Source organism: Diceros bicornis, chromosome 22, assembly GCF_020826845.1.
Source record: "Diceros bicornis minor isolate mBicDic1 chromosome 22, mDicBic1.mat.cur, whole genome shotgun sequence".
NCBI classification, from domain to species: Eukaryota; Metazoa; Chordata; class Mammalia; order Perissodactyla; family Rhinocerotidae; genus Diceros; species Diceros bicornis.
The window spans coordinates 24,960,375-24,982,225 of NC_080761.1; the positions used below are offsets into that span (position 1 = coordinate 24,960,375).

The following is a 21,851-nucleotide window of genomic DNA, read 5'->3' on the forward strand; positions in this document are numbered from 1 at the left end:
TCCCACTTAGGGGGCAGGGAGTGGAGTAATGGCCACTTCTGTTCCCTCCCACTCTCATAATTCTATAGGACATTTGCCACTCAAGTTCTATAATTGAGACTTTTAAATCAGACAAATAGTGCTGTCCATGAAGGATAGAGGGAAGTTTTAGATTTTCTTTTTAACTTAATGGGAAAGATTAAACTACAGAGAAACACAAAATACGTGATCTCCTTTTGGATGAAATGTATTTTCCTACTTGAAATGTTTGTCTGTGTTCCTTAGACTGTAAGATGCCTTGAATGAATTCCATTCTCTCTTTCATGTCTATAGCACAAAGTTTGGTGTCTTTGCTCTAAAAATAATAGTGCTTTTCTCTCCATGACTTTTGAAAATGACTGTTGATCTCATGAATAAAATGGTGCCATGCTTACATGTTTATCTCATCTCATTTCCCTATATTTGATAATTTTGTATAGATTGGTGTTTGCTGACGCTCTTTGAGTCATGTTCAATATTTTAAGCACTATTTCCTCTGTCATTTTCTTGAAATGAACTAAAGAGTGATCAGCTTAAGAACGTGTTTGATGTCTTGGTGAAGAATTCGAACTCTTAAGTAATTAAACTTGTTTACATGCTATTTATTCTTGGTGTATTATCCGCAGTGACAGTGAAACATTTCATGAGTGTTATGAGCAGCATCATAAAAGCCCTCAGACTTTATCTTTCATCCTGGGTGATTAAGGTAATTCTGAAGGAAGGTCGTGCTGAAGGAGAGCCGGGATATCAAGGAATGGGGTATCATCTGTTTTATTACTCCATATTTTACTCCCAGTGAACTGGTAAACAATTAAAATTCAAACACATCAGTGCATATAATTCAGTTACTCCCAAAACACCATAAAAATGTCTCCCTGATCAATAATTGCTTATTATGACATGCATTTGTTGTGCTGGCTGTCAAGGTGCTTAGCTATTTGCTTTCTAAAAGTATGGAAAACAAGCTGGGCTCAGCAGCCTGTGCAGTTACAAAGAGCAATCTAGCTGTGGAAGTCACTGAGCCACTCGCGACCTGTTACTCACAGACTCCCCCTCCCCACAAGTCCACACCCACTGAAGCCCAATTCATAGGCCAGGGCTTTCGTGAAGCCTTCCTTGACCTGGCCAGAAGTAATTGCTCCCTTTCTGAATTTTCAAAGCATGTTGTTTGTATTTCTCTTAGAAGCTTTTCTCATACTGTATATTGCATTCTAATTACTCCCCTGCTAAATATGTGATCTTTCTCACTAGACTATGACTTCACCGAGGACAAGGACTCCTTTAGAGCTAGGATTCTTGTGTATTCCTTTTTGCACCCTCTTTGGTGCCTTACTCGCAGTAGGTACTGTGTATAGACATTTGTTGAATGGAAGAATGAATGACACTTTAACAAGCAAATATTTATATCGTGTTCCTCTAAGACAATCATTCTCAGATCTCTCAAACCCAACTGTCTTTCTGTGTAACATATTTTATAATGCGACCTTTGTAATCCACAAGCTTTCTCAGTTTTAGAAGTCAATAAAATGTCTCAACCATTATATAAAGGAAAAATTAAAAAAACACATAAAATGGCATGTTTGTAAAAATATGCAAATGCTTGGACACAAATACACCTGAGAACATAATGAGATAGCTGTTCGCACCTGCAGGAAGAATCATTTTAAATATAGCACCTACAGAAGCATACTGCAACAGGGGCCGGCCCAGTGGCTTAGTGGTTAAGTTCACACCCTCAGCTTCGGCGGCCCAGGGTTCCAGGGCCCAGATCCTGGGTGCAGACCTACATACTGCTCATCAAGCCACATGGCGGCATCCCATATACAAAATGGAGGAAGACTGACAACAGATGTTAGCTCAGGGACAACCTTCCTCAAGCAAAAGGAGGAAGATTGGCAACAGATGTTAGCTCAGGGCCAACTCTTCATCACCAAAAAAAAAGCAGACTGCAACAGGTGTGTTGTATGGATTACTCAGATACCGCAAGCAGGACTGCTGTTAGTAACGTGATTTTCCAAAAGGGGGAGAACTCTTGGTAGACCTCTAATCAGCACAAAGTTTAATTTCCCCTACATTTATATGATAGTTGTTTTTCTGGAAAATTCAGTGCAAAAATATTTTACATTTATTGTAAGATGGTATAGAGGTTTGGCTCAGATATTTACAGACTGGTTTTTCACCTCTAGGAAATTTCAGCAGGACATTTGATACTTGTGTTGGATGCTGAATTTGGGATGATCCTTTATTGTGTGTGATGCCCCTGCATTGCCAAGTCATTGAGACAATCGAAAGTAGAAATATTAATTACCTTCATTGAGAACCATTGCTACCAACACATTAGAAAATTGGAATCCCAAAATCCAATACAAACCATAGTTTTAGCAGCATGCCTGGGAAAGGAAATCCACAAACACTTCCTGGAAGGGGTGGAATGAACAAGTTTAATCAGGACAACAGCTTCACACAGGTGTTTGATTTTTGGGAGAATTCTACAAGTGAAATCCTAAAATGAGCACTTTTCAGAGTTCTACTTTTGTTTTTGATAAGAAAGTAAATTCCCCATATAAAAATAATATAGTTCAGCAGAAATAGGATGTTAGGAGACTTTAAATTCAACATATCCATAAAATAAGGGTATCTAGATCTATAATACATGCACTGGTGTGTATTGCATCTAGTGGCATTGTCATGGATGCTAATAATAATGGCTATCGTTTATTGAGCTGGTGTGTGAGCGTCTTAGTTGAGATTCCCTAGAAGCTGAGCCTGCAACAGGGATTCAGGTGCATGTGATTTTCAAGAGTGTGCTCTTTAGGAAAAGCCTGTAAGGGAGTGAGGGAAGCAAGATAGGGAAGCAGAAGTCATCTAAGGGTAAGGGCTCAGATAAATTCTTGGCCTGACACACAGGGTGCTCTGAAGGGATGATACTGCAGTGTTATCCCTCTGTCCCACTTTGAGGCAAGAGATGGGACTATTGTACCCCTCTACTAGTCAGGGACTGGTCGCCACTACTGGGCCAAAGTGGGAGGTTGGGGGGCTGAGGGGCGGAGTGAATTGCTCAGACGTCTCTGGGCGCAACAGCTCCTACATGCACAGCAGCTGTAGAATGGATGCATGAGTTGATAAATGGGACCCACAAACAGTCTTTATGTCAATGCCAGACATCTAACATATCTTATTTTCCTTTTATTGTGAAACAATCTCAAATTTACAGAAAACTTGCTAGTACAAAACTTTTTCCCCACCTCCCCCGAACCATGTGAGAGTAAGTTGCTGACCTAATTCTCCATTACCCCTGAAAACCTTCGTGTGTAATTCCTACAAACAAGAACATTTTCCATCATGATTAGAATACAGCCATCACATTCAGGAAATTAACATTGATACACTTTACCATCTAATCCTGAGACCCCATTGAGCTTTCACCAAATGTCTCAAGAATGCCATTTAGAGCAAAAGGATGTAGTTCAAAGTCATGCATTGCGTTTAGGTGTCACATGTCTTTAGTCTTATTTACTCTGTAACAGTTCCTCAGTGTTTTTTTGACTTTTATGACTTTGAGATTATAGGCCAGTTATTTTTTAGAAATTCCCTCCATTTGGGTTTGATTATTGTAAATGCCCCATTCCTCATCAAGCTTTCAGTTTATTTATTTGTATCAATATGGAGTCATAGTTTCCTATTTAATTCAATATATTTTAATCCATTTTTATCATTTATTTTGATGCTCCAATTGTCCTCAGTTTGACCAATGTGAATCCCTTCAACTGGCTCTTTTGCCTTTTTCACATGTTCCTAGCAGTCATCGATCACATCCTTGCTTTCTGCCACAAGATATTCCAGGCTGATCTTACCCTTTCCTTTCCTCATCCCTGGAATCAGTCATTTTTTCAAGAAGTTCTGATTCCTTTTAGTGGAAAATGGTACTTAGCAGCCAAGATGTAGGTTTTGGATGTGCTCGTTGTTATTAAGGTATTGCTCCTCCCATGTTTTCTCAGTGACCAGAGTTAGGATGTGTGTGTGTGTGCGCGTGGGTGTGGGTGCTCGTGCGCATGTCCTAAAAACCTTGAGTTCTTGTTAATACGTGCAGTCCCAATCCAACATCATAGTATTCATTCTTGTTTTCTTCCTCTCCATATTTTTAACTCCCTTCTCAGATAGTGAAAAATCAGGCCCGCACTGCCCTGAATATGTTTACTTACTTGATTAATCTCTCTGTATGTAGCCATTGCCAACACCCTCCCTATCCCACACACAGTTGCCCTCCTCCTCATAGTCTGGCTCTGACACCCTGCAGCAGGCTTGCCCATCCTGCGTGGATGTCCTCTTCAGACTGCTCTGACACTTAGTGCCAGGCCACCCCTCCACAGGGACACCCTTGCCACGTTGCCTTGGCTCTGACACCTCGTGACAGGCTTCTCCTCCAATTCCACTCAGAATGTCTACTCGTTATCACACGCCAGGCTGCCCCAGGCGTGGATGCCATCCTCACACCATATGGGGTCTGATTCCCCATGCCAGGCAGCCCCTTTAAACGTGTGCCCTCCTCACCCTGTTTGGCCTTCAACTTCCCATTCTGGGCCTCTTCAGCTACTCCCCACCCTGAGGCATGGATGGCTACCTTGTTCTGATGGTTTTCGCACCAAATTATACAGGAAGGGAGGGGAAAGAAAGGGAAAAGTTATGGGAAGGAGAAGAGGAAAAAGAAGAACATGTATTATATTCAGTCCTCACAATAGGCCTTCAAAATGAGCAATATTGCCTTCCATTTCACACTTGAGGAAACGGGGTCAGAAAGATTGTCACTTGTCCAGGGTCTCGTAGCCAGTACGTAAGGAGCCAGTACATGAACCCAGGTCCTGGAGTCTAGAGCCCGGATTCTGTCTATTCTAGATTGCTCCTAAAGAGAATGCTCTCAAAATATGTTCGGTCTTTGGACTGTCCCCAAATGTGTCAAGTGTGTTTGAAGAAAAGGAATGCGGTTTTCTTGAGAAGCAGTAAATTGTGTTCATTTCCTGAGAATAGTCTTTCTACCGCTTGGCTACTTCCCCATCTCTCTCTTGTCTTCAGCTAGGCTCAACAGGAACCTGACTTTCTTTGGCTCAGTTGCCCAGGATTGGGCAATGAGGCTGGCACTCAGGCAGCAGTCTCACTACCTACCGGTGGTGGTTGCTGCCTTCTGTGGCTGGCACTTCTGAAATGAGTCATCATTACATGCTTGCCACCCCTTGTCCTGTCCTCCTCAGCCAGCTTTACCCTTGCTGCCACGAGGGAGCTTTGCAACTCTCTGAGATTTTAAAATGGAGAAGTAGATGCTAAATCTAGAGTGAGGAAGGGGAGAAAAGTTTGCTCCGGTTGCAAACACACAGCCATGGGATACATTAGTCTTAATGTTTTCCATCCCTCAAATTCTGAGGGTTGGTGCGTATAGGGTTAGAGTGTATATATTGTAAAATGAACTTTTAACACTAGTCTGTAACTCAGTTTTTTTTAAATGCCCCTTTGTCAGTGTCTTTGGGGTCCATGGAAAGAATTCCAGAAAACATTCTAGCAAAATGGAGCACAAAAAACAAAGCATCCATTTGCGTAAAATAGCAAAAGAACAATTGCCAAATAAATTTCATTTCTCACAGATTTAAGCATCTTTTGAGAAGAAATTCATTTGAATGTTTTCAGATATAATCTATGAACTTTTAATTGTGAAATCTTAAAGATGGAGGAAATACCCTAGAATTCACCTCATGTCCATGCCTCGCCTATGAAGAAACAGAGGCACGGAGAGAAGTGACTTGAGGATGGCTCAAGGCTGTAATTGTGTGTGTATGTGTGTGTGTGTTCACTTGTGAGGAAACAGTCTTGGAAATAGGTGCATTTTATAAGACAAGAAATAAAGCTGAGGCAGATACAGTTGTGGTCGCCAGGGCACATAAGGTCTTAAGCCAGGCTGCTTCCTTATGGTATTTCTGTGGCTCAAGCAGCTTTCCTTGTGAGAAGACATGTGACATTGAACCTTCCACATCGATACCCTTTGGAGTACACAAGCCCTAAGAAAAGCAAAGGGCAGATACTAAAGTGTGAAATTTGAATTTTAATTCATTGTTTGCTTTTGATTTTAGAATGAATTTATGTTAGTTAATTCCTTTGGGATTTTTCCCCTTACAAGTGGATTTTTCAGGAAAAATAATCACCTCTTCAGTATGTTGTAATTACAGGAGTAGTGTAATCTTAGGATGCAACTTAATATTTGCCACTACTTTGAGCTGGGTGGTTTTTCTCCAGGACATTATATCACATGCAGCTTTTTCTTTCAACTCTTAGGGAGAGTCCAAAGAAGTCATTTTATGCACTGGGAAAGCCTGCCCATCTAGCACACGCACACACACGTTGCTGCCTAAATTTATATTGGTGAGAATAACTTTTAAGAAGCTAACACGTTTATGAAATCCCATGTGGGGCTTTCTCTCAAAAATCTCTGTTAATAGAAGATAAATATAAAGTAAATTTTACTTACACATGTATCTACTCTTTTTAACACTACCATTGGCACACTTAAAGCAACTGGAACCAAAATCATTTTCTTAGATATTTTAAATAGTTATTACTTCTGAGGAACTGTTTGTAAGGGTCCTTCACAATTCTTCTTGTTAATTGATGTTTATGAACAATGTGACATATTTTAAATTGCCTTTGTTTTGCTGGTGTTTAGCAATCTCAAACCAGAAATTATGCTGGATATTTCTCTTGAAATCCTTTCTGAATGTTTAGTTTTATTTCCTTATTCAGAGTACACCTTATGTATTTACTTATTTTTTCAGTTCCCCAATTTGGCCTGCTGTTCACCCAGCCCCATGATACAGCTTTGGTCAGGGCGAAATGCAAGTGGCCAGGACATTGAAGATGGCCATTTACAATAAACCTTGACTTCTTTTAGTCACCAAGCCCATCTCATCTCTCTTCTAGGCTATTTCTTGTCTCCTTTTACTCAAAACAAATTGCTCGTCTTCAGCGCACAATAAAATCCAAGGACAGAGTCTTGTTCTCCCTCAGACGACACTGCGACATCTTATTTTTTCTTTAATTAATTCAATCAACTAAAATTTATTGAATACTTGCTCTGTGCCACTGTGCATAACCCCACACTTCGCTCAGCCCAAAGAGTTATAAAGTCGGTATTTGCATCATTGCTAGTAGCTCTCCTACATTTCCTGCTTTATCTCTCTGCCATTTGATCTGCCTAATAAATCCTAACCTCATTTCATGTCCATTTACCAACGTGCTCAATGGTTTTTCTAATAGTGTGGGAAATCACACAAAATGGGTGCATGTTTGTGTGGTTGACTTGGCCACATGTTCTCCAGGAAGCCTTTGAGTCATAAAAATGGGGAATACACATGTTGGTTTCTATAGTTATTATTTGACAACTTACATCTGTTGCCTTTTTCATAATGGTCTAGTTTCTTTCCCCAGTGACAGTATAGACGTTATATTTTAAACTTTTTCCATAGCTACACATTTTTTAAACACAATTTTAATGGAGTACATGGAGTGGAGATTGAGAATGTTAGCAAAGATTTTCGGTATATAAATCGTTTATTTCTATTTTTTCTTAACCATGTCCCGCCTTTTTAATTCATTATTAAGAACATGAATGTGGAGATGAAACGTTTTTCTCTATTTTTGTCTTCAAACGGTCTTTATTTGCTGCTTCTCTACATTGCTAGATTTCTTCCAGCCTCTTACACTAGGGTCATAGTTTAGCTTCAACTGGGAGCCAAATGCCCTACAGCTGAAATGGCTGCACCTCTGAAGTGGCATTTTCCCAGGCCATTCCTGCCTTTAATAATGAGCCAGCCAGGAGGCAAGTTTGTATCTCATTACAACAGGGCCTTGTATTAGGCCTGGTGCATAATTAGATGTGAGGAATTACAATTGGTCCTCTCTTTGCTAGATCTTTCAGCACCATGTCTATACTTAAGCCATAATTTTTATTTTTAATTTAATGGTTTTGCATCTCTCTCTCTCTCTCTCTCTCTCTCTTTCTCAATTATATAATAACAACAATAAAAGAAACCAAGGAAGTTCGGAGATTTGCAGCTTTAAAAAGACTGGATCCCGAAAAGATTTTCACAAGACGCTTCAGAAACAGACGTTTGAGTCGGAAACCTTGGAGGGCAGTGAGCCCAGCGCCCAGGTATTTCCTATCCACAAACATGGTTACCAGGTTACTGGGCTGTTCTGCCCATGGCGTGCTGTCGATTGATTTTTTTTTTAGCTAGAAAAAAGGCTGGACTCATAGAAGAGTAGAGTGGGAGGAACTCTACCATCTGAGTCAGTGATTTTTTTTTCAAACTTGTTTGTAGCTACAGAAATTGGTGTTCAAATGAAAAACCTAGAAGCTCAATAATAAAAATAGATAAAAGTGGAGGAGCTCTGATTGCAGGGAGGAGGAATTGGGCCCCTCCCTATAAGGATTCCTGCAGGAGACTCAGTGGTGCCCCTGAGCAGGCTGCAGAATGATTAAAAGCTTTGCAATGACTGAGGGGGACTGCCTGGGTTCTCTTTGTGATTCTACCATGTACTACCTCTATAGCCCCGGGCAGGACTAGCAAACTCTCTGGGCTTCAGTTCCCTCCCCTGGAAAACAAGGATGATAACAGTAACTAACTCATGAGGTTGTTTGAGTATTAAATGAGTTAATATGTGTAAAGCATTTAGGACAATGCCAGCTCACAGTGCCCCATAACTATTGGCTACTGTTATGGTTGTCGTCATTATTATTAATATTACAGAGCAATTACAGTTTAAGAGTCAGTCCTCTATTCCCCGCACCAACCCCCCCGCCCCGGTGTTCATAGCAGCATTATACACAAAAGCCAAAGGTGGAGACAACCAAGTATCCATGGACAGATGAATGGATAAACAAAATGTGGTATATACATATAATGAAATATTATTCAGTCTTAAAAAGGAAGGAAATCCCAACACATGCTACAACATGGATGAAGCTTGAGGACATTATGCTAAGTGAAATAAGCCAGGCGTAAAAAGTCAAATACCGTATGATTCCACTTGAATGAGGAACCTAGAGTAGACAAATCATCGAGACAGAAAGTAGAATGGTGGTTGTCAGGGGTTGGGGGGAGGGAGGACTGCAGAGTTGTTTAATGGGTATAGAGTTTCAGTTTTGCAAGATGAAAAGAGTTCTGGAGATTGGTTTCTCGACAATGTGAATGAACTTGACGCTGAGCTATACACTAAAAAATGGTTAAGATGGTAAATTTCATATTATGTATATTTTACCACAATTTAAAACAAATTTTTAAAAAGTCAGTGGTTTAGTTCAATCTGCCCTTTTTTAGATGGGAAAAATAAAACATAGAGGAAGAAATTTGTCTAAGTTTGTACAGGACTTCTTAAACAATATAGTTTTCAGCTTTCGAGTGCCCTCATAACACAAGCATCTCACCATGCTGAATATGACTAGAAGGTTTTAAAATAATACGTGTTCTCCAAACAACATGGTCTCTACAGCCACGCCAACTACTTAATCTGAGCTCTATAGAAGAATCAGCCATTCATTTCAGTGCCGAATATGGCAGGCTCACTGAGGCCTCGATGTCTGTATGCTCTACTCTGTGGGAGGTTTAAGGGATTGTTCATGGTAATTTTGACTAAATTCAATTTTCACCGTACATGATGACCAACTAAATTGTTTGTTGTATCAGTCAGACAGAAGCCATACTAGGTATTTCCACAGAAGAAATTTAACATTCGGAACTTGGTTAAACAGGTTTTGGAGGACTGAGAGAACCAAAGAGGAAAATGGAAACCATGCAGAAATCGTAACTGCAGGAAACAGCACATTACCCTGGGGCTGCGGTCTAGGGCAGTGGTTCTCAAACTTTAGCTTCATCAGAAGCCTCTGGAGGGCTTGTTCAAACACAGATTGCTGGACCCCAACTCAGAGTTTCAGATTCACTAGGTCTAGGGTGGGGCTTGGGAATTTGCATTTCTAATTAGCATTTCCCAGGGGATGCTGATGCTGCTGGTCCTGGGACCATGTTTGAGAACCACAGGTCTAGTGGGAATCACTTGGAGTTATCAGAATCTAGAAGCTCAGAAGAGTGGCCACGGAGTTAGGACTCAAATCTCTGAGGAGGGAGCCCCTCCTCAGAGTGGTGCTGAGGAGGCCTACCTGGTGGTGTTATCTCAGGATCTCAGAGGAAAGACCTGACGGAGTCTGGGAGTCTGGACTCAGACCTCCTCGAAGGAGAAATTGCCAGCTGGTTCTGGTACCTCTAGGGAGATAAGATAAGGATAGTTCTGGAAATGCCAAAAGAAGCTCAAGGCTAGAACAAACTGCCACTACCAAAGTGAGAGGAACTGCAAGCAAAGAGGAAGGAGCCAGTCCCTTCCCCCTCCTCCAGTCGTCCAGTCTCTCTGTAGCGCCCCCTATTGGCAGGGCCTAAAGGGAGCAGTGGCAAAGCTGAAACGTGATTTGCTGAGACCTGGCATCCCACAGCAGAGTATAAAAGGGTGAGTTTGGAGCTGAGAGACAATGGGTGAATGACCGGCACACCCATGAAGCATATTCATTCTTCCAACATACTAACAGAGCACTCAATGAAGTCAATGGCTGGGTTTCAGAGCCAAGTTATACAAACATGGGTTCTTAAGTATTAGACTAATACTCATCACAGAGAGATGCTCAGACCGTGAGATGACCAGCAGCATCCTCCATTTCACTGTCATTCTTGTGCACTTTCTTACTGAGTGGAATGGTGAGGCCAAATGCCTGAATTTACGTGAGTTAAATACGTATATGATGTGACGCCATGGTACATATATATTTCATGAAAATTAAATCATATTATACATAATATTGTATAAATTCCTTTTTCATATTAACAATGTAATATGCTATGATCCTCTTTTTCTTCCAGTGAATACATCTTCTTTTATTTTTAATGGCTGCGTAACACTCCATTGTATGAAAATTCTAAAATCTCTTAATGCTTCCTCTTTTGGAGGGACATTTGGGTTGTTTTTATTATTTTGTTATTACAATCAATGTTTTAGAGATGCTCTTGTCCTCACATCGTTGCTCACTTGTCCACTTATACCCTTAGAATAAATTCTAGATATATATATATGTATGTGTGTATATATATATATCCAGATAAAAAATATATATAGGGGCCGGCCCGGTGGCGCAAGTGGTTAAGTGCGCGCGCTCCGCTGCGGCAGCCCGGGGTTCGCTGGTTCGGATCCCGGGCGCGCACCGACGCACTGCTTGGTAAGGCATGCTGTGGCGGCGTCCCATATAAAGTGGAGGAAGATAGGCACCGATGTTAGCCCAGGGCCGTCTTCCTCAGCAAAAAAAGAGGAGGATTGGCGGATGTTAGCTCAGGGCTGATCTCCTCACAAATAAAAAAAAAAAAAAAAAAAAAAAATATATATATATATATCTTTAAGGATATATGTATATCTTGACATCCTTCTAAAGAAATTGGAAAATCCAATTCATTTTCCCAAGGCTTTTGTATATTCTAAAACAAACAAAAGTATTAATAATTAAAGTATTAATATTGATTGTTGCTAGCACATTTGATTTAGGCAAAATTTACAATTTAGCAGACTAGCATTTTTATGAGATAGATAGAGGTCACAGAAAGTATATATTGTAGAGAAATTGTGTAGCAATGTGTTCATTTAGTAGAACTTGAGGATAACATTTACCATTAATTTTATAGATATTTACAATAGATCCATGTATATTCTTAGGAATATACATTATTGCTATTTACTGTTATATATTCTTTGCCAAGTCTTTGGTTAGGAATGCAATTCTCAATTTCCAAGACATTCCTAATGGAATAAAACATACACTTTGTAACTGATTTAAGACAGTTTTTTCAAACACACTGCAGCTAAAAGTGGACACTGCCGGAATAGCGAATTCTTTCCCTTTCTGCTGTTCTGATGCTTATTCCTATAACCAAAGTCCTGTACAAAAGTGATGCCCACATGGGCACACTATGTATTTGGAAACATGGGAACATGTCTTTGGAAAAATAATATTCAGCTTTGGAGTTTATATAAAGTTTCGTTTGGAAGGCTCCTCACAGATCATCTTATTTTCCAGTTTCAAAAACCGAGCTCTGGAGTTGAGATTAGGACGAGGTCCCTCTATTGCCCAGGCCCGTGTCCTTTCTGCTGCACCTTCTTGCAGTTCTTGGCTGCTTGAACATGAGTCATGAGCCTGGTTTGTAAGAAACTTGGCTCCCAATCTCCAGAAAAAAATACGTCAAAACTAATAGGAACACAGTGCTATTTTCAAACCTTTCCTCAAGGATGGGTTTATCTACATCTGAGGAGTAATTACCTGCTTCCAGGTGGGAAGGAGACATTTAATTTTAGGATACTCAGGCCAGGAAACTAAGATATTCTTGTCAAACCCTCAGTTTGTTCAGAAACTCCTTGAGGGCTGATTCTGATTCAGCCTTGAGACATCCCAAATTCTTTAGTTCTCGCTTTAGACCCATGGTCTCTCTCACGAAGATGTGCCTTTTCTCACAGACAGGGCCCCGCCAGCTAAACGTGCTGTGTGATGTGTCTGGGAAAGGCCCGCTCACTGCCTGCAACTTCGACCTCCGCAGCTTGCAGCCCGACCAGCGGCTGGAAAACCTCCTGCAGCATGTGAGCGTCGAGGACTTTGAGAAACAGAACGAGGAGGCCCGGAGGACCAATCGGCAGGCCGAGCTCTTTGCGCTTTACCCATCAGTGGACGAGGTGGGTGCGACCATCTTCACGCTGGAGAGCTTCAGTGAAGACACAGAGAGTCGCAAGGAAAATATTATTACTCTATAGCAATGTCAGGATGCTTAATCGTTTGATTTCTGGCACTCTGTTTTTTTTCACTAAGGCAAGCCTGTGTAATTGCAGAGCCAACTATTGACCGTCATACAGATGAGATTCCAATAACAAAACTAGGATTTTCGTAACACTTTACAAAACCCTTTCGCTGATATTATCTCATTTAATCCTAACAACATTTCAGGGGTCTATATGCAGTAATCCCACTAAGCAAGTCAAACCATTCTTTTATTTGGGGGTATGTTTTGTAATTAATCCACCAAGACATGTATTACTTAAACCTTGATGTTCTTTAGTGTGTTGTTAAGATTTTTTTTTTTGATGGTCTCTGTGAACAACCTAAGAGACTTGCTTTGAAAACATTCCAGGCTAAAATAATCATAGCCATGCTCCGAATGCATAGAATGTTGGGATCTTGATTGTCCACTTCTTTATAGATTGGAGCTGACTCAGAACAATGTGATAAGCTAGGCTTTGCCTGTGGTCATTCCCTGGGGCACTTCGGATGGGATGAGGGATGACCTGTTTAATCAAGCTTGTTTAGGCTCCTTATACTTTATAGGAGGCTCTCAGTCTTCTCTTCGGCATGTCAGAATATCTATACTCCTGGGTCTTGGCAGAACAGATGCTACAGTATCTCTGCTGTCCTAATTTTACTGAAAGTTTAGTCGCAAGAAATAAGATTTGGGGAAATTTTGTGTAAAAGATATACCATTCATCCATGCCTCTAAATATTTGAAATTTGATCTTTGGATCAAGAAATACCATCAGGGAACCTGATTCTCACACCTTTTGAAGCCCCCACCCCTGAGAATTGTGTTTGGTGACTTGCCCTTCAATGGACTGACTTACCACTGGTCAGCAGAAAGGACAGTAAGGGAGAGAGCAGTCAGGAGATATGATATTGTGTCTACCTTGCAAATATTATTGAGGACATTGACTGACCTGTTCATCATCCATCACCCGCCTCGATGAGATCCAAGGGGAAATTGTCCCTCAAGGCTTCAAAGAAGAATTGTGCTTCCACTGAGAAAATGTGTATACTTAGATATTGTGCACATCTTATAGTCAACTCTCCTAAATTCTTAGAGTCAAATTTCTGTTCACCTCTACTAAATCTTATGGCTTATTGATTGGTGTCCTGAATTTACTTCAGCTTTCTTTTTTTAATCCTTATTTTCCAGCCACCTTGGTTTTCTTATCTCTTTATTTTATTTTCAGTGGTCTCAAATCCTTTTCTGAATGAGGCAGATCAAAAATAAACAAGAATAATGTGGGCAATGTTATCATCTCCATCCTTCAGATTTCAAAGTAAGAATCAGAGAGGTTAAATAACTTGTTCAAGATTCAACAGACAAATTAAATTATAGATCGAGAATCCTAACCATTAACTCCAAATTTTGTGTTTGCCTGCTTACTTATCTACATATGACAACCTGGTATATTAGCACACATAATTGAAATCCAAAGATGATATGAACAATCACATCTTATAACTTTTCAGTTTCCATCTATAACTTTAAAACTTTTCACCCTATTTGTCAAGAAATATTAAATGTGACTGATTTGACCTTGACTTGCATTCGTCTTCCTCCCAATTCCATGATGGAGATGCCAGTATGTAATAAAGAGACCCAAAATGGACACCAGAAGAGAGAAAACAATTAAAGGGTGAAGAGAATACTTCCAGAGAGACATCAGCTCATTAAAGTCTCCCTCTTGGGATTAAATGGGAGGATATCCAGTCTTGAATCGATTACAAGAATGAATCATAGACTGTTTTGAAGCCACTTTGTTTTATGGTCTTTGAAACAAGGCATAAACTCAATTGAGACTGACAGTTACTGTAATCCAACAGAGGTCCTAATGGGGCCTGCTTTATTAGTGGAGAGGAATGCTTTGTAATTAGTGTACCAGTTATTTGTAAATTGGTACGTCTGAAGTGCTTGAGGGCTCCTATACTAGCCCTTTAACATGTTAAAGCTGTACACACAGAAATTGCATTTGCACTTGTAATTTGTTCTTTCTGCAAAGAAAGTCCTGTGGAAGAAAGGTAAATTTCTGGCCTACCGTGAAATGATTACAAATGCTGATTTTTTGACAACAAGTTAATGAAATTATTTTATATTATCATTACTTTATTTCCTGGTGAGGAAAGTTAGAAGAGAGGTGAACTATTATATCCAAATCCAAATCCAAAACCGAGTCTACAGGAGAGGCAAAAGTGGAACTCAGCCACCAAGCTTCCACGAGGCGAGTTCTTTCCCTGATTTGCTCTGATTCTGTAAAGGGCATCCTGTGTATTGATCCCTAAGAAAGATGCCACTATGCTCCAAATCATTGAAGAGTTTGCATTTAGGTTGCAAGTGACAGAACCCAACTAAAACCAGTTAAGAAAAAAAGGGGGGGTTACTTATTGGCTCACATAATGAGATTGCAGGTAGGCAGATGAAGCGTTGGCCTTAGGATCCATTGGGCCAGCTGATGGAAGAATATCATCTCATACTATCTTTTTCTCACTGTCTTTCTCACTCCCTTCCTTTCTGTCTCTCTTTCTCTCTCATCTATATCTATATCTGTATCTGTATGTGTATCTGTATCTATATCTCTCCAAGGAAGATGAAAACAGGTCTCCACTAAAACTTCACATTTCCTCTTCTGCTTCTCTGGTAGTTTGTTCCTATTTCAGATAACTATAAAGGCTCAAAAAATTCATATAGGTTAGAAGAGACTTAGGAAATATGTTAATATATAGACCTTGTTTGGATCCTGATTTAACAAACTAACTGTAAAAAAAATTGAGACAGTTGGGGAAATTTGGGACTGACTACATCTTGAGTGACAATAAGAAATTTTTGTTAATTTTTTAAGAGAATGACAGTTTTGTATTTTTAAAAGTCATTATCTTTTAGAGATCTGTACTGAAATATTTACAGATGAAATTCTATGACATCTGGGGCCTTGCTTTTGAGTAATCCAGTATTGAGTTGGAGGAGGTAGTAAGTGGGAGTATAGATAAAACCGAGTTGCCCATGAGTTGAAATTGTTGAAGCCAGCTGATGGGTAAAGGTGGTTCATTACATTATTCTCTCTACTTGTATATGTTTACAATTTTCCAAATGAAAAGCTTTTAAAAAAGGATTCCAAAGGTTGAATCCAGATCAAAAGTAGTCTTGGAAACCCATGAGTGTCTTTACGTTGAGGTTGTTTTGCAATAACGGGGACCTTCCCTTTCAGATGTGTCTGTTCTAACGCTCTAAAAGTTCCAGCTTGTTCTGAGGGAGTTCAGCTCAGTGTAGGCATCAGAACAGCACCTCCTCTGAAACAAACTCAGCGACTCCACCCAGCAACTGATAAACACAGGTTTAGGCCCTGAAGGAGGATAGAGGTTAGAGTAGAGATGAGTTAACCACTTTGACTTGTCCACCAAACTGGGTACAGATTTAACAAGAAAGTGACTTTTCTGCAACTTGTAACAATGTTATGGTTGCTGTGGGGTGTTTGGTGGGAAGCTCCCATCATTTATAGCCCAGGAAAATATAATTAGACTGCAGACCACCACCAGTGTTTGGATAGCCTAGTGCAAGAGCAGGAATTAAAGTTTTCAGGGACTTGCACTGTTTATCTTTGTATATGTGAAATATAATTAAGATACTATGATAGTTCAGATTTGAATGTTAAAAGTTACAATAGGGACTTGATATTTCTCTTTAAGTCTTTAGTCCCTATGTGGTAAATAGACAGGTATATCTCTTAATTTGTCATTACTAAGCTTTCCTATACTTAAAACTTGAGCATGTTCTAGCTGGACATATCTGTATAGGACCTATAAATTCAACCCCAAATCTCTATCATCTGTTTAAGGAAACAGTGAACTGAGAAAGATACTCTGTATTAGTCTTGATGGTTTACAACCTTAAGTGAACTGTTCTGACTCAGATCTCAAGTTTGAAACTTACATATTTACTAGTAAAGCCCTTGGCAGGAGAAATATTCGGAATGTGTAATTAGAGCCAGCAAAAAAAAAAAAAGTCAACAATAGGTACAAGATTTTGCAATGCCATCTGGTGGATGTTACTAAGCCATATCCATGTTCACATTTCCTTCCTTCCTCCCTCGGTCTCTTTGTCTTAAATGCTTAGCTTTCTGAAAGGAGAAAATGTTTGCTGTACATGCTGACTTGGAAGCTTGGGGGTTGGATAATAAACTCTCTTGTAAAATCAGCGTTATTCTGCTGTTAGAAATAAAGCAAATGCAAGTTGTCTTGAGCAGTGGATGACAGCCTTCCCTTCCCTGGGGTAACTCCAACTGGAACTCTTCATGGAAATTCACTAATGATTTCTTTTACAATGTGATTGATAATAGGAGGATGCTGTGGAGATACGTCCGGTACCAGAATGTCCTAAGGAACATCTGGGCAACAGAATACTGGTCAAGTTGCTGACCCTGAAGTGAGTAACAGCAAATATATAAACCACCTCACTGAGGATGATCTTGCCTTTTAGATACAAACTGTGTCTTTATCATCAGAGCTTGAATCAGGCAGGATTTCCCAACATACTTTCAACAGTGGGCAGCTGTGGGGTAGTGGAAAGAGCAGAGTTTGGAGTCAGCTAGACTCAGATTCTATTCCGAGTCTGTTCTGCAGTCTGGACTCATCTATGGGCCAATTATTTGACACATTTACTTTAAAGCAATTGTCTCCAAACTTTCTGATTGTCTCTTTTTATAGTAAAAAAAGTCGTATGTCCTCTATATGTGTGTATTAATTTTGTACTTGCATATTAAATATTATATATTATAAAACATGCATAAATGAGAAATTTTAAAGGATGAACTAAACAAATTAAAATAAATTATAGTATTTTCTTCCTGCACTCCTTCCTGCCTACCCCTGGATTGCTTGCATACCTCTCTGTCGTCTTTGCAGACTGCTACTTTAGAGAATCAGTTCTTCCACTGTTTCAAATCACAGACTCTTGAAAATAATAAGTTGTAGATGCCCTATTTAGGCAAAAGTACATAAGCATAACATTTTTTTGTACCCTCTTAGGAAGGTCATCCATCTCTTGAAATCAATTCATGGACCCCTTAGGCAGCACCTGGTTTGCAATTAGGGCATCTGGATTCTGGATTCAAGGCTGTGTTTCAACCCTGGGAACTTCTCTGGGATTGTGAGTTCTCACTTGTAAATGAAGTTGTTAGACTAGTCGGTCTCAAAGTTCCTGCCTGCCATAAACTTCTGATTCTAAGGAGTAGCCTCCCCAGTTCCTCTCCTCAGAATGCAAGCCAGCAGGACGGCTCACACAGTTGTGGGGACTCTCTTGAAGTGTACCCCCTCCCCCTAGCCAATTCTGCCAGTAGGGGAGGGAGGCGGGGCCTTTTGTCCTATACACAGAGATGAGCAGCCTATAAGCCAGTGCTATATCAAGGAAGGGGTACAGAAAGGCACACTCTAGCCCTTGCGAGTTGACCCAGAGGTGGGAACCTCCTAGCTCTTCAGCAGGAGGACCAAGTGTAAGTGGCAGTTCAGTTCCCCTCTGCATTGTTCAGGAAATCCACCCTATTGTCTGTGGCACTCACCCACCCCCACAGGATGCACATCAGGCCCCTTTTAGATGCAGTAACTATGCCTTTCAGGATTGGATGAATTCTCCCCTCTAAAGCTTGTCACCTTTCCAATAAATAACCGGCAGCTGTTCTCACAGGTGGGGAAACATGGCCACTGAGATAGACATGTATTATTTAAAAAAAACAAATTGAGTCACTTGGATTTCTCTTGATGAAAATTGTGAAGTGCAGTTTCTAGTGATTCTTCCCCAAAGTGACAAAGCAGAAATTAAGTAGAATTGAGGTGTTTGCTCAGTGCACTTGGCCTGCTCAAGTGTCTTAAATAGTATCCATACCAAGATATACCTGCAAGAGGAACGATAAACCAAAGAGATTGTCCTAGCTGTAACTACTTTGAATAAACTGGATAAAAGAAAGAAAGCAAGTTCTCATAGGTAAACCTAGAATGTTAAAATATGAATAATAAAAATTTCATGATAATGTTCAAGACACACATTTCCCCCGTTGACATTAACATGCAGAATTCTATTTATACTACTATAGATTTTATCAGATAGGGATTTTTTAAAAAATTGTTGAGATCTGTAACAATCACTGTTTCGCTTTTGAGAAATATGTAAAGCCTCAAGGATACAGAAAGAATTAGGCTGGACACTGCAGATGTTTGTAGCAGCAAGAAAAAAAAAGAGGATGACAATGAAATCTTTTTCTATTTTGTATTTAAGTGGGGAAATCTTTTAATGTAAAATTTAATACCATCTTATGCAAAGTAACCTTCGCTGGGAGGAGTCGTCTTGGTCGTGAAACTGTAGTGTGTGTAAAATTTACCCAGGGAGCTTGTTTTAAATGCAGATTTGGGAGACCTTCCACCACCATTTCCCCCAAGAGATTCTGGTTCAGTAGATCTCAGGTGGGGCAAAGACACCTGCATTTTGACAAATTCCTCATTTGCTTCAAAATGCTAGTTTCTGAGAACTACATTTGGAGAAACACTGGAGGAAAAAACTCAGGTTCTGTGATCAGAAAGGGCTGGGCTCAAACCCAAGTGTGCCAGTTCCTAACCCTGTGACCTTTGGCAAATTACTTAATCTCTCTGAACCTCAAAAATGGGGATAATATCTGCATTATACTATTGTTGTGAAGCATAAAGGAATTGACATGTCTAAACCATTTATCACAGCACAATTATAAGTATGTGACAAATACTAATTCTCTTTTTCTTTCTCTGAACCGTAGAGAACTTAACACTCAGTACCCACCTAATTAGATCACAGCAATATTCAGACCTTGGAGCGCACAGTTAAATACAGGTTGACCATGCCAGGCAATAGCCTGGGCACAGTAAAGCCCCCAATTAATGTACCATTACCTAATAAGAAGAAGAATAATCATAGAAATCTTTGACATTTTTTTGTGGTAAAATATACATAACATAAAATTTATGATCTTCACCATTTTTCAGTGTACAGTTCAGTGGCATTAAGTACATTCACATTGTTGTGCAACCATCACCACCATCCATTTGCAGAACTCTTTTCATCTTCCCAAACTGGAACTTTGTACCCATTCAATAATAATTCCTATTCCTCTGTCCTCCTGGGAACCACCATTCTACTCTCTGTTGCTATGAATTTGACTACTCCAAGTATGTCATGTAAGTGGAATCATACAATACAATGTCCTTTTGTGACTGGTTTATTTCTCTTAGCATAATGTCTTCGAGGTCCATCCATGTTGTAGCATGTGTCAGAATTTCCTTCCTTTTTAAGGCTGAATAATATTCCATTGTCTGCATATACCACCTTCTGTTTATCCATTCATCCCTCAATGGACACTTGGGGTGCTTCTACCTTTTGGCTACTGTAGATAATGCTGTTGCTCGACATTGTTTTTAAAGTACGTTCACGCACATTATCTTTCATGATCCTTACAGCAGTCCTGGGAAGTGGGAAGAACAGATGTCTTTTCCTCATTTTACAGATAAATAAATGGAACTAGGAAAGATAACCTAATTAGGATCCCAGAATTAGCAGGTAGTGGGAGAGGGAATGAAGCCCAGTGCCATGTGAGTCTGCCATCATTCTCAACTGGCTCGTTTCCAAAGATGTCATTTGACTACTGACTCCTGTCTGTGCTTACCTCTGCCCAAATATTCTTATGAAGAAGTCCTCTTTTCAGACAAAGCTATCCAATGATAAGGTCATCCTCTCACGCATGGCTTGAAACAAAATTTGGCCTAATTTACATGACTTTGGCAGGAATGGTGGTCCAGGGCCTGACTACTGGTGCTCTCTGGTGCTCTCAGCACCAGTAGTGGTGTCCAAGGTCATGGCAATTGTTAAGCAGAGAAACGTGGAGGGTGCACACCAGTATTTCATGTGCATCCTATAATACGTGGTAGGATTATGCTTTGGGGATGCGTTCTCTTCAAATACGCCATTTCAAGGGGAATGAGCAATTAGGGCTAACAGGAGGGCTCTTCTTTTGAGCTTTAATTGGGTCCATGTACCTCAGTGTTTATTGGCAATACTCAGTCCCCTCCCCCTAGGTCAACTCAGCAACTCCCTCGGCAGTGGAGTTAGAGAGGGCCAGACATTAACCCATGTCGTAACCCAACTTTCCTTGGTCTCAATTAATTCTGAGGAAAAGCAACTGAATTTTCCTTTTTACTACATGAAAAGCCCCATCCCTTACAATTGAATAAGAGGGATACCTATCCCAGCAGTAAAATGTAAACTGTAAACAAGGCCTTTACCTAGGACAGAGACTCTACCCTCTGAAAGCACAGCAGCTACAGTGATAAGAAGCGCCTTGTTGGATCAGACCAAGGGTCCATTCCTCCCCGCTCTCTCTTGCAGGACCACCAACAAGCGCTTTTTGGGAGAATGTAGCATCCACCATGATCTCAAAGGATTAGGAATTTTCGTGAGCCTCCCATTTTTCTCCATTAACATCCTAGTGTGATTCTCATATGCATGGAGTTATCCAAATATTTCTGGAAACTATTTACATTTTTAACTAGTTTATAGATCCAGGCACTTTCAGAAAATTCAAAATTACCTAAGTTAAAATCATATAGATTTTTCTCTCTTTCTCGGACAGGTTTGAGATTGAAATTGAGCCTCTGTTTGCCAGCATTGCCCTCTACGATGTTAAAGAAAGGAAAAAGGTAAGAAAGCAAAAATAACCCATCCCTGAGGGCACACATATTGTTCATGATTCTATGGGTTCGTCTTTTTAAATCTCACCTCTAATGCAGCAAAAATATGTCAGATTTGAAAGCAAATGAACTTTGATGCATCCGGTTCTATTGCCTTTGCAAGTTTTGAAGGAATGATCTGGGCACGTTAGTCGTTTATGTTCTTTGAAGAATCTTTAAGGGAAAG

The 21,851-nt window shown here is 40.1% G+C and overlaps 1 protein-coding gene across 3 annotated transcripts in view; it reads left to right on the plus strand.

The window, feature by feature from the left end:
- The window catches only part of DOCK8 (dedicator of cytokinesis 8), a 203,806-nt gene that overhangs the window by 65,942 nt on the left and 116,013 nt on the right, over positions 1-21,851 (plus strand). For all 3 annotated transcript variants that reach the window (XM_058565710.1, XM_058565711.1, XM_058565712.1), the window contains 4 exons: positions 8,086-8,209; positions 12,598-12,810; positions 17,260-17,345; positions 21,568-21,634. In XM_058565710.1, the coding sequence (XP_058421693.1) occupies positions 8,086-8,209; positions 12,598-12,810; positions 17,260-17,345; positions 21,568-21,634 (490 nt within the window). The remainder of the gene's footprint in view (positions 1-8,085; positions 8,210-12,597; positions 12,811-17,259; positions 17,346-21,567; positions 21,635-21,851) is intronic.